At 34.2% G+C, this 13,900-nt stretch overlaps 1 protein-coding gene across 1 annotated transcript in view; it reads right to left on the bottom strand.

Moving 5' to 3' along the window:
- LOC123534128 (protein rogdi-like) overlaps window positions 1-13,900 on the bottom strand; it is a 44,229-nt gene that overhangs the window by 13,561 nt on the left and 16,768 nt on the right. Inside the window, exons 2-4 of the mRNA XM_045316216.2 lie at window positions 7,985-8,056; window positions 4,578-4,614; window positions 880-928 (exon numbers count right to left, since the gene is read on the bottom strand). Coding sequence (XP_045172151.2) covers window positions 880-928; window positions 4,578-4,614; window positions 7,985-8,056 — 158 coding nt within the window. The remainder of the gene's footprint in view (window positions 1-879; window positions 929-4,577; window positions 4,615-7,984; window positions 8,057-13,900) is intronic.

Below are 13,900 nucleotides of genomic sequence, written 5' to 3'. Positions count from 1 at the left end.
AACCTGATTATTCAGCAACACCAATTCATACTGTGAAACTATTTAACTTCGTGGGCATGGAATTTCTTGGTTTTGGCCATAAAAAAACTATTTTGTGGAGAAATATTCATGGATTTCGAATTTGAACATTTAATGAATAGGAATTCTACTGCTTTGTTCAGATTAAAGTTTGTGGATTGACTCCACATGAAATTCATTAAAATTAGCCCCCCACAAAATCTATAGTTTCACAGTAATGTTTTAGGTAACTGAGATGACAATGACACAATATCAGCAGAATATTAGACTAATACTTTTATGGATTGCATCTCGTAATGTGTCACTTAAGTTAAAAGTGATTGTACATCATATGCATGCCTTGTTTTCACTTGACGAGAATAGCAGCTTTTGTTTAGGACTTTCTTTTAGTAATTCCTGCAGAGAAATACTTAAAAATAGTTCATGTAAATCTACACTTAACTATGATATCAGTTTTTGTTTAGAACACTGTTTACTCAATTCTGCAGAGAAGCAGATATTATACTTAGATACTTGATGGATTACTAAAACCTACACATCAATCAGAAAGAAAATACTGCAAGTTCCTTTTCTGGTACTGTGTCAAAACCAAGGTCAAAACCAAGGTTTATCATATTACAAAATACTGCCCAAGTTTATACCACAGCCTCATTTCAATATCACTATGCAGACACAATCCACTCACAGTATACTGACATTCAATTTCAGGGTTAACCAGTCTAAGAAATATATTCTGATTATTTATTATTAAGATATTAGTATTATTTCTCAAAAATTCATTAGTGTGATTCAGCTGGGGACCCAACCCCAATCTCCTAGTTGCCGATGCGGTTTCCTACATAAGAGAGTTACAACACTTACCTAGGATTTGAGAGAAGATTTCTCTGTGGCTTTACAACAGTTCTGTCATCTACAATTTATAAACAAGACTTAAAATGGAACGAGAGATTATGGTGTGCACAAGGATACATGCACAGATGGACACACACATACAAGGACCACAATGACCCTTTTTATGGTTGCCCTTTTGCAATAATACAATTATAAGGGCTGAGTTTGAAGCATGAATGCTATGGTCAAATACTATGGAAAGGCATTGATAGTTAAGGTCTCATTTGAAAGTTGTTTCAGGTTTAGAGCTCGTTTTCAACAGCATTTCAGTTTGTTGAAAGACTCATAAACTTCAGCTACAGATGATCAAACTTTCAACCACTAGGATTGTAATAAAAAATCTTGTCTGACAGAGTTCAACTGTTCAGTGTTAATTACCTTTAAAGGTTTCTCTATGATCAAAGACTGCAGTTTTCTTAGATTAATTTCTAGTAAAGTTTGTGAACTGTAACAAGCGTACAATGCAAACTGTCACTCGGCAATACAAATTAGCATGATGAGACAAACAGTATTGATTGACAAATGTTTCCTGTATAAGCCAATTAGCACATTCTATCATCTTTCAAAATCCATAATGGTTAACCAAAAACGGAGGAAAATGAATTTCCTAGTTAAATAGAAACAGTGTGTGCAAACAAAGAGCGACTTTCTGTTTACACTTCTGATCAATATCTTAGGGCACTTGATTAACTTCTAAATGAAACTGGCAACAAGTTTGTGAACAAGAATCGTCACCGAATGTATAAAAAAAAATTTAAACAGAAAATCTTTTTTTTTGAAAACTCAAGAAAAAAACTTTAACATAAAATACCGCTTTAAATTTTTTAGTCAAAAAATATACCAAAGCAAAACATGAGCACTGCAATGCGGAGCAATATACACCCAAAGGTATGACCTTAGACCCCTTAGTGTCACCCTGACCTTGAAGTGAGCCATCCGAAACATGCGCTCTGCACGTCATCTCTATGTGGTAAATATTGTGCCAAGTTTCTTTAAAATCCTTCAAGCAATTTAAGAGTTACAGATTAGACACGAAATTGCTAACAGACGGACAGACGGACACTGGCGTCATAACATAATATTCCCTTTGGATGTATAAAAAACACAAAAAACACCATAGCAAGTTCTAATGGGTTATACAGCATCTTTGACATCACTGACAAGAGTAAGACATAGGTAGGACAAAGGTAACACAAGGATAGGACAATAGTCTCACAATGACAAGATAAGGGTAAAACATGGTTAAGATAAAAGCAGAACAAAAGACATGTGGTCAATCACATCTGAGCAACATAGATTGACATTTTTGAGTTTTCATACATTCTGTTAAGAGATTTATTTAAGGAACAAAAAGACCCATTACATCGAGCTAGATGTCTGTTGGAAATGTATATTTTATTACTTTTTTTTTTATGAAATTTTGTAATTACCTCCCTTTAATATGAAGTATTTAAGAAGTGGGCTATTTCCTCTGATTTCAATATGATTTCTAGTTTTACTTTTGCATTTGATAAACATTGAGATAATTCAACTACCTGAAACAAAATACCAACTTTTTAAACAGCGTGTAGCTTTGGAATTCATCTATTTTCAATTTATCTTGGTTGCCCAACCAAGACAGACAAAGGGAGGAAATAAAAGTTTTATAAACTTGCATTTTTCATGAATTCTGGCAAAATCTGTATTTATCAATGCAAATCTTTGACAAATTTATACAATATTGCTTATTTTCATATTATTCCTTAAGCAAAATATGTTTATTAAATTTATACTCGTGATAAAATAATGCTATCTTGGTTGGGCAACCAGGATAGGAAAATTAAATTTTGAAATTACTTCCAATGGAAATCTGACTTGTATTAAGAACTCTGTGAACACAAGTATGTGTAAATGATCAGTTGGTTAAGTTTGAACAAATCCATTTGTTTACCAAAATCTGATTAACCCTCTTTAAGGAAATACTAGCACTTCCATCTATTTTCTCATAAACTGATTAAAAACAATTAAAAAATATTTTCTTTGGTGTTCAAATATACTTTATACATTTTTTTCATTAATAAAAATGGATCCAACTCCAACTTTGGAATGGAAAGTCACAACACAACTACTTATAAAATATAAACAGTACATGTATAACTGTGTCAACTGGAGTTATTGCTGGAAATATCTGTGAAATTTATCACCAATGTTTCAAACTTTCAAATTTTTCACTTTGCAACAAAGGTGTGTGTGTGTGTGTTCGGGTTTAACGTCTTTTTCAACAATTTTTCAGTCATATAAACGACGGTGTCTACTTGTAGCAGTGAGCACAATGCCCAACTTTATAGTGCAGCCTCACTGGAATATCACGCTGTAGACATTTTGCATATGATACCCCACCCAGTCACATTATACTGATACCGGGCTTTGCAACAAAGGTAACATGTAAAAGAGAGATTATGGTACTGATTTAGAAAATGCCTTCATTAGCTGTAATATACCTAATTTCAGGACAGAGTTAGTGTTTCCTGTTCGAAATCCTGCAAAATTATCTCCATTCCCAGTAAAATAATGACTGGAGGATAATTACCAGAAAACGGTCATTTAACCAACCAGCTTTATAACGAGAGAAACAAAAGCTGTCATACAATGTACGACAGCATACTTGACTATTTCGGTGCTGAATAATGAAATATGTAGGTCATATCTGAGGAAGCTTGCGCTATCACTAGTGTTTAATGACTCTTATGGATATGACTTTACAAAATAACAGTTTAATTCTGAGTCAAATATATTAAGTAATAACAGAGATAGGGTGAAAGTGTATCAAAAAAATTAAAGCCACTATAAAGGTCCAGAATAAGATTAATATTTCTCCTAAAACACGCCAATATCATCAAATACATATCTCGATAGTTGTAATGATCACTGTGCGTAAGTGTAATGAATTAAATCAATTTAATTGCGAATAATATAATGTTGGTTATTACTCAACCTGTTTTTAACATCAACAACAGTGCCAGAATGTCACAATATATGCCGTCATGTAGATGTTACAGTTAAACATATTATATACAAGTTTGGCAGACAGTAAGCCCAAACAATGACTACAAAAGGAAGTAAGTCCACAAGAAACCTATATTTGTTTTTCTATGTCCGCAAAAAATGCCTTACTAGGTATAGATACCTTAAAATACACCTAAAATTTGAAAGTAGCATCTATGTTGTACTACAAAAAAGTGGTCTTGGTTTCTCCCTACAGTCAATTATAAAACAAGAGGGTCATTGACCCTAAAGCACTCACCTGTGTACTTTGTTGCTTTATTAAAAAATAGTCTGGTAATAATTTTAGTGTAAATACCTGGTTTTGATCATATCCGTTTAGTAACAGAGGTGAGTGGAAGTGTGCATCAACACTTTAACCTGAAATTCTAAGTAAAAAGTGGGGATAATTCATGAAATATTTGTGCAAGAGTTATTGCCCTTTCGTCATATGATATGGGTGATGATGAGGGTATAACTTTTGTAAGTTAGAAGTAAATCCATCAAGTAATAACAGAGATAAAGTGAATGTACATCAAAACTTTAACCAAGGTGTAGACAGGAACGCCAGGTCAAGTAGAATAGCTCTCCACATACTTCTCATAGTCAAGCTAAAAATAATGTCTAAACTTTTTTGTATTACTCACCAAAGCCCATTCTGTAAGGAAATCTACGACTGCATTCCTGAAAGAATTAAGGATTTTTTAAATGTGTGACCAAACATTCTGTTTATTAAAACACAAGCCAATTGGTATCGCTTCCAAACCAATTTTGGGTATATTATTTAGCTGAAACAGTTTACCTTTTTGTTAGTAAAAATAGTTTATTTCTAATACAAGTAAATAATTTTAGTAACAATGACCTTCACCTAACCAACGCAAAATGCAACTAGTCTCTAGCAAGCTTCAATCGTTCCATGTTAGGTCCATATGTCATATTTCTAGTTTAATTGAACATACTGCATGAAAACTTCAAAAGATTTTTTTTTTTAAATTGACTTTTACCTAGAGCATAACTCAATTTCAACTGAACCTTGGCCTCTTTACAACCAACCTATCCATCAAGTTTGATCACAGTATCTCAAATTGACAATAATAACTAACTGAATGCGCAGAAACCATTTTTCTTATTTAAGTTATAATGACCTTGACCCCAGTTAATGGAATACATACCTTGGTTTTTGAGAAAGCTATCATGTATGTAAAAAGACTGGTTAGAATATCTCATTCTTAATTAACTGAAGTGACAGAGCAGAAATGGACCAGTGTATTTGCCATTTGCTGAAGTAATACACTACTTCAGTTAGGGTTGGATAACGATTCCCGGTATCGGTACCGTACCGAATAATCACTTCGAAAAGTACCGGTATATACCGTTTCGTAAAGATCCGGTTCCGATTTAGGTATTTCCATAAAAGTAAATAAACAAAATAATTACCAAATCCACGGCAAAAGAAAGCAGAAAATAAGCAAATAGTATTTGAAACACAGTAATAACGCGATCGACATTGTTTACTGTGACACCGCTCCGAGTAACATGGAGAGCTAGCCTTGCAAATAATTTCGTATGCTAAATATTATTATAAAAACTTCTTTTCCCGTCGTTTTAAACTACGTAATTCATACTTAATTGCAAAAAATATGACATTTTTTTGCTCTTTGTCATATTCTATCAAAACAAATGATAAACAAGAGCACCGCCTTGCGGGTGCTGACGCTCATCTGATTTTTTTTGTATAATAGAAATATTGTCCTACCCATGATTTTCTAAGTCTAAAAAGGGCCATCACTCTTGCAAAAAGCAGGATAGAGTTATGTTTCTTGATGTACAGTGTCCACTTATGATGGTGAAAAACTGTTGCAAGTTTTAAAGCAATAGCTTTGATAGTTTATGAGAAAAGTTGCCTTAAACATAATACTCAACCAAGAAAAGGATTTTCTAAGTCCAAAAGGGGCAATAATTATTGCAAAAAGGAGGATGGAGTTATGTTGCTTGCTGTACAGGGTCAGCTTATGATGGTGAACAAGTGTTGCAAGTTTCAAAGCAATAGCTTTGATAGTTTAAGAGAAAAAGTTGACCTAAACATAAAACTTAACCAAGAAATCTGATATTTTCTAAGTCCAAAAGGGGCCATAAATCTTGCAAAAAGCAGGATGGAGTTATGTTTCTTGCTGTACAGGGTCAGCTTATGATGGTGGACAAGTGTTGCAAGTTTTAAAGCAATAGCTTTGATAGTTTAGGATAAAAGCTGACCTAAACATAAAACTTAACCAAGAAAACTGATTTTCTAAGTCCAAAAGGGGCAATAATTCTTGCAAAAAGCAAGATGGAGTTATGTTTCTTGATGTACAGGGTCTGCTTATGATGGTGAACAAGTATTCCAAGTTTCAAAGCAATAGCTTTGATAGTTTAGGAGAAAAGTTGACCTAAACATAAAACTCAACCAAGAAAAGGATTTTCTAAGTCCAAAAGGGGCAATAATTATTGCAAAAAGGAGGATGGAGTTATGTTGCTTGCTGTACAGGGTCAGCTTATGATGGTGAACAAGTGTTGCAAGTTTCAAAGCAATAGCTTTGATAGTTTAAGAGAAAAAGTTGACCTAAACATAAAACTTAACCAAGAAATCTGATATTTTCTAAGTCCAAAAGGGGCCATAAATCTTGCAAAAAGCAGGATGGAGTTATGTTTCTTGCTGTACAGGGTCAGCTTATGATGGTGGACAAGGGTTGCAAGTTTTAAAGCAATAGCTTTGATAGTTTAGGATAAAAGCTGACCTAAACATAAAACTTAACCAAGAAAACTGATTTTCTAAGTCCAAAAGGGGCAATAATTCTTGCAAAAAGCAAGATGGAGTTATGTTTCTTGATGTACAGGGTCTGCTTATGATGGTGAACAAGTATTCCAAGTTTCAAAGCAATAGCTTTGATAGTTTAGGAGAAAAGTTGACCTAAACATAAAACTTAACCAAGAAATCTGATATTTTCTAAGTACAAAAGGGGCCATAAATCTTGCAAAAAGCAAGATGGAGTTATGTTTCTTGCTATACAAGGGTCAGCTTATGATGGTGAACAAGTCTTCCAAGTTTCAAAGCAATAGCTTTGATAGTTTAGGAGAAAAGCTGACCTAAACATAAAACTTAACCAGGCAACGCCGACGCCGACAACCGCTCAAGTGATGACAATAACTCATCATTTTTTTTCAAAAAATCAGATGAGCTAAAAAATGATTTGAATAAAAAGTTACGAAACTAAGCTGTAACCTACGTAAACAAGTCATCGGTTTTCGCGAACTAATAGAAATACGTTATTGTTGATTGTTTCAAGCGTTTTGAGGGTTATTTTTCAATGAAAATTGTGTTGAAAAAAATGTTGCACTTTAAATACATTACTAGTTAACCTGGTTGAAGATTTATCATGAGTGACAATGAGTCTGACTTGTTAAATGGGTTAATTTGAAAGCTAGTAAGTGTTGAATTTAACAGTTCTCGTCAGTGCTGAGCAAGCATTAACACAGTCAGTGAGTAGATTTAAATTGCACAGTGAGCGACGTATCTACTCTGTTTTTTTTTTATTTTGGAAAACTCTAGTTTGTAAGATATGTTTATTTTTTTACTCTTTCATAGTTCTAGAACAACATCAAATAAACAGACTTAAAATGTTTATATATCAAAGCAAATTTTCCTGTATAACTACTTATAAGGGTGTATTTAATACTAACCAAATCATTGCTTATGTGATGTACTTCAAAGCTTGGTATCGGTATCGGTATCGTTAAAAATACCGTATCGTTTCGTTGGTATCGGACCGCTTCGTCCTTAACGATATCCAACCCTAACTTCAGTACTAGGAGATGTAACTCTTCCTCAGGCAGTCTGTCTGAAACTTGCAGGGTCATACTTTCCTACAGCAGCAGACATTTCTACCAAGTTTTATTCAGATACGCCAAACCAAGTCTTAGATACAGCTCTGGGTAAAGAATAAGTCTAATTATAAAGTGAAGAAAGTCCTAACTATATAACAATGTCTATATAATTTTCCAAACATAAAAAGCATACCAAAAGTGTGCCATGTATTTCTGCAAGGTTTTTCTGTACTTGTTCCTCTAACAACCACTGCAGCTCTTGTTCCTGAAACAAGCACAATAAAAGCCAAACCTTAGAACCAGGTACAAAATTAAAATAAACATGACATAGACTCTTTAAAAGTAGTTTTGACAGCAGCTTTCCTCTAGATTTATGTCACACCTGTCTGAAATTAAGGAAACAATTGCAGACAAAAATGTGAAAACAACGTAATTCAGTTAGTCTGCTGTATATCAATTATATCAAGTTGTTGACAATAATGTTCATCACAATGACCTTGACTTTTGAAGAGGCTATGAAAGTGATGGAGGCTAAACATTTGTCAAACTCGCAACCAAAGAAAAATAATGTTGTCTGTTGTACATGTTGTAACAGTCATTAGGAGAAGATAATTGTTCTTCAACTTGTACTTAGCACCACTACTGTCACCTGCAAACCAGGATTACTTACCTGACCCATAAGCAACTGAGAAAAGGTGTGAAGTGACTGTTAACTGGGGTCAAGTTTTGCATTTAGGAGATGGGTGTGGGTGTGGGTGGGGGAGAGGACTTAAGCTGATCAGGTGGCCATTTATCAAAGATGACCGTTAGGAAAGGTATAAATCAAATTTGCTTTCATGCAAATTTTTGCTTGTACTAGTAGAAGGCAAATATCATGTACATTCTTCAAGAATTATCATGAAAATACATGTTGTTTTTTCCCTGGATGTGGAACTCGATCAGTTATGCACATGTATATTTCACTAAATTGAACAACTGTCAGTAACTGTCGAACCAACACAAAATTTTTAAAAATGCTGTAAATATTAATATTCAAATGTATTTTTATAGATGGTACATTGGAAACAGTATATAACCCTAACTTTGTGCTGTCTGAAGCTTTTTCATTCAGCCCTTTTGACTTGTTGGTCCTCATTGTCACTAGTTTTTGATTAGTGAAAAATTATGTAATTAAAACAAGTTTTAGACCCACTTATTTATTAAGTTATTTTTTTCTAAGGGTTTCATAGAACTTTGCTTTACAGACAAACTTTTACGCAAGGAATTTAAAACTTTAAGTTAGGAGGAGCAACATAAACTGCCATGTTTATTCAAATATTAATTAATTTTCCTTCTAAAGATCTTCATCAATATACAAATTACTCAAATAAATAAGTGAATAAATAACATGTTTGTTTTCGAGTTCATCTGAAGCTACTATATCGAGCCAGATATAAACAACCATAGCAGGCATCATATTTCTTTCTGGTGAAAAGCTAACATTACCATTTAGGCCACTTTTTTTATTTTCCGTTTTACGGGAGCGCCATTCCTAATTTCCCAGAAATCGGAATAAAAATGGAAGTGAAATTCTTAAATTTATTTTATTTTTTCCCCCGATTCATCCGGCTCTGTCCAAAATGAAATAAAAATTAGGCCGCAAATACAATCGCCGGACACACAGAATAGCATGTATGAAACAATTCGACTTAATCCTAGGGCTGTCATCGATAGAAACGATATCGATGTATCAACGATATTTTTTGGTCGATCGATTATCGATTCCCATTTTTAAAAATCGATATTTTACACAGAGAAAAAAAACTATCCAGATAAACACTCAGACCCTCTAAAACAACTTTTCTGCCTGCAAAAATGCGCCCTTAGTAGGGGTGTAACGATACATCGAACTATCGATGCATTGCGATACTAAGTGTCCCGATAGCATGCATCGATAGAAAAGTCACGATCCAATAACAATCGCCGATAGTTCCTTCAACAATCGATAGTTTCGATAGTTTTGAAATTTTAGTAAATACAGAAATAATTTATAATTTATAAACCAAGAAACAGAGCCAGCTTTCATTTGCGCCTCGGAATATGTTTACGTCTCCATTACAATAATTACCCTCACGGAATTTAACTACCATAAAGGACTGAGAAGTCTGGGAGATAATTAATAAATTTAGTTTCTTAGAAACTGTGATTAAATATATTTAAATAACCTGTTAATCTTAGATGAGAAAATGTACTATGGACATTGAGAAAGAAGGCTACTTGTATTATACAGAAAACTGTTCGGTAGGGCCCTTCTTTTAGTGCTGGTACACCTTAATCCGATCCGTTAATTTTCGTCTTTTTCGATGCTTTGGGTTATTAAACATTCGCAACAAAATGGCCGATTCGTTTGAGTATACCTTGCATAGGTTTATTGTTTTACTTATTGTTTCAAAGCCAAGGAAGGCAAGAAATATTTAATGTTAGAATTATTTCTGTCCATTTCATTTATACAAACATCTCAATGTGTGTTAACAGCAATTATAAACAGTGCCGTCTCTTACACTGTGTAACAATGCCAGTTGGTAGCTTTACTGTATAAATTATGATGGCCGATAACTATTGCAATAGTATCGCAATAGTAACCTGCAATAGAATAGTATCGCAATAGTTTTTAAGCAATATCAATAGTATTGCAATAGTCAAAATTGGCCTCAATAGTCACCCCTAGCCCTTAGTAACGGAAGTTGTCAATAAAGGTCATGTCTAAACTTGTACCGTAGCATTCTTTTCCAACTAGTCGGCACTACCTGTATGGGGAAATACATAAATACAAATAAAACACATGAAAAGCAGGCAATTAAACTAAAAATAACATTAACAAGAAGGTATATAGCATGTACATGAACAAATAGGTTGTTACTCTAACTTAATAATCGATTTATCGATGTATCGTCGATATCTGTCTTCCGATATATCGGTATCGTCGATATGACAAAGACCCAATCAATGACAGCCCTACTTAATCCTGAAAAAACACCTTTATAACAAAAAAAAAAAAAAAAAAAGTTACTAGTTTATTATTCTCTATAATATACAGTTCTATCATTTTTCATTTTCAGCAGACTTTATTAGCAATTACTGGGTCATATTCCCTGTGTCCATGAAAAAGAGTTAGCCCTTCCTTAGGGAAAATTCAGTGCTCCAAATAATTTTTCATGAAATAAATATTGCACTGATGATTTGTTTTCAAAATCAGTACATGACATTTTGAAACCAATCAGGAAATTCTAATGTTTCCATAATTATGTAGTCTACATTCAATACAAGGGAGATAATTCATAAATAGGACCATCTAGAGTTATGGTTCCTTGTCACTGCACTCCCTCTCACTGACCTCTATCAATATATATAGTATGTAGTAAATATCTTAAATATTTTACATAGTATTTGAGTTATGCCCCTGACAAGGTTTTCAAAAGGGAGATAATTAAAAATGGGACCATCTGGAGTTATGGTTCCTTGTCACTGCACTCCCTCTCAGTGAGCTCTATTATCGTACAAAGTCACAACTTGAAACCTTCAATATTTTTTGAGTATCCTCCAGACAAGAAGTGTGATGGCGGGACGGATGAACTGACCGACCGAAAAGGTGGAGACTTTATGCTCCCCTTTTGGGAAGCATAAAAACATATCCTCTGCCAAATAGATTGTTTTGTGAATAACAGGACTATACTTTAACCCTTAACATGCTGGACATGATTGAGTCTGCCTTTGCGACCAGTGTAGATCATGATCAGACTGCACAGACAGTCTGAACATGATCTGCACTGTTCGCTATTCAGCTAGTATATTTTTGATAAGCACCCCTTTTAACTCTTAAAGGTATTGGCCAAACTGGAAGATGGACAAGTTCATTATAGAAATTTAGCAGGGTAAGGGTTAATTTCAAGATTAATCAATGAATTTTAAAACATTTAAAGGGAAATTACTCTGTAGTTACTGAAGAGAACCTGATTAAACCTGATGTGCATGCTCCACTGCCACATAGTGGTCTATATTTGTATTATAATTCATGAAGATCCATCAATAGATTACTTTGTTAGGTATATGGGAAATTATGGATTGTAAAAATATTGAAGGGCAACAACTCTGAAGTTACTGAAGTGATCCTGACAAAAGCTGCACATGCACCACCAGCCTATAAAAATCTACATTTTTGTAAAGTTTCATGAAGATCCATCAATAGGTTATGTAGACACAATCAAAAATCCCTATTTTAACAACACTAGAGAAAAAACTCTACTTTTACTGGGTCAAGGGGGATAATACTAAATCTGAGTAAAGTTCATGATTGTGCTAATAAATGATTTTGTGAGGTTTGGTGAGTCTAGCTAAAATACTTTTCGAACTATATTCATTTTCCATTTAGGAATGGCAAAGAGGCTGACAGAAGCCAAATCTATATCCTTTCACCCTTGGTTGCAGATGATTAAAAAAAAAAAAAAAGAAAAGTGGAAACTTCACAGGTTGCTCAATACGACAAAAGCGAAAATGTTGCAGGCTCGGTTTGATTGAGCCTGTTCATGGACGGTAGTGGAAATGCATGCTACCGTCCACGCCCTCTAGCCCCGGGTTGAGCAGAACTCAACATTTACACATGCTAAAAGTACAAAAAGCAATTCAGAGACATCCGCAGATGTATTCAAATGGCGGTGAACATGGAACCTTCAATGATACACGTGCTGAGGCGTGTAATTCCATGAAGAGCGGCGTTTGGTCCCCAGATAAAGTAAAGGGTTTGCCCCAAACAAGAAAACAATGGGCAGAACTAAACAAACTGGAATTTAGGAAGGGGATCTGAGGTTATGGAGCCTGCGTATCACAGGAACTGTCAAAAGACAAAATTAAAAAGCAGGCACCATATCCAAGGGGTGATTAAACAATACCCAAGGCTATGAAAGCGGGAGTATTGGAACCACCCAGGCCGAAATGGTCATGTTGAGAAACTAAACAGTACCAATAACACGACATAAAAGTCGTGCCAAACAATCAGTTAAGATCGAAATATAAAGGCATACTTTCACCAGAAGAAGTTTTTAACATAATAGCATCATTTCCTAACAGTTTATTGTTAATATCTTTACTTTCTATTTATATGTGACAAGGAGACTGTCAGTTGCAATGTTTTGCATTAACCTTAAACAAAATTTTCATTATATTCAACAGACTAGAGGTTGTTTTTTTTTTGCTAAAATTGTGAAGGGGCCTGGACTGTCATTTTGTGAAAATTAGCATGGTAGATCTATTTGGGAATATTGTGTTAAAACTATTAAATTTTGCATTTTTACAAAATTAGAAATATAAACAAGAGGACCATGATGGTCCTGAATCGCTCACCTGTTCCCGCATGACCCAGTTTCGAGTATGACGTCGTTTTTTCTATTATTTGACAAAGTGACCTAGTTTTTGAGCTCATGTGACCCAGTTTTGAACTTGACCTAGATATCATCAAGATAAAAATTCTGACCAATTTTCATGAAGATCCATTGAAAAAAATGGCCTCTAGAGAGGTAAAAAGATTTTTCAAATTTTAGACCTAATGATCTAGTTTTTGACCGCAGTTGACCCAGTTTTGAACTTGACCTAGATATCATCAAGATGAACATTCAGACCAACTTTCATATAGATCCCATGAAAAGTATGGCCTCTAGAGAGGTCACAAGTTTTTTTTATTATTTGACCTACTGATCTAGTTTTTGATGACACGTGACCCAGTTTCAAACTTGACCTAGATATCATCAAGGTGAACATTCTGACCAATTTTCATGAAGATCCATTCAAGGGTATGACCTCTAGAGAGGTCACAAGGTTTTTCTATTTTAAGACCTACTGACCTAGTTTTTGATCGCAGTTGATCCAGTTTCAAACCTGACCTATATATCATCAAGATAAACATTCAGACCAACTTCCATACAGATCCCATAAAAAATATGACCTCTAGAGAGGTCACAAGGTTTTTTCATTATTTGACCTACTGACCTACTTTTTGAAGACATGTGACCCACTTAAGTAACTTGACCTAGATATCATCAAGATGAACATTCTGACCAATTTTTATGAAGATCCATTC

The sequence above is a fragment of the Mercenaria mercenaria genome, chromosome 12 (genome assembly GCF_021730395.1).
Source record: "Mercenaria mercenaria strain notata chromosome 12, MADL_Memer_1, whole genome shotgun sequence".
Taxonomy (NCBI): Eukaryota; Metazoa; Mollusca; class Bivalvia; order Venerida; family Veneridae; genus Mercenaria; species Mercenaria mercenaria.
Note: the sequence above shows the minus strand (reverse complement) of the source record. Positions and strands in the feature narration are given on the sequence as shown.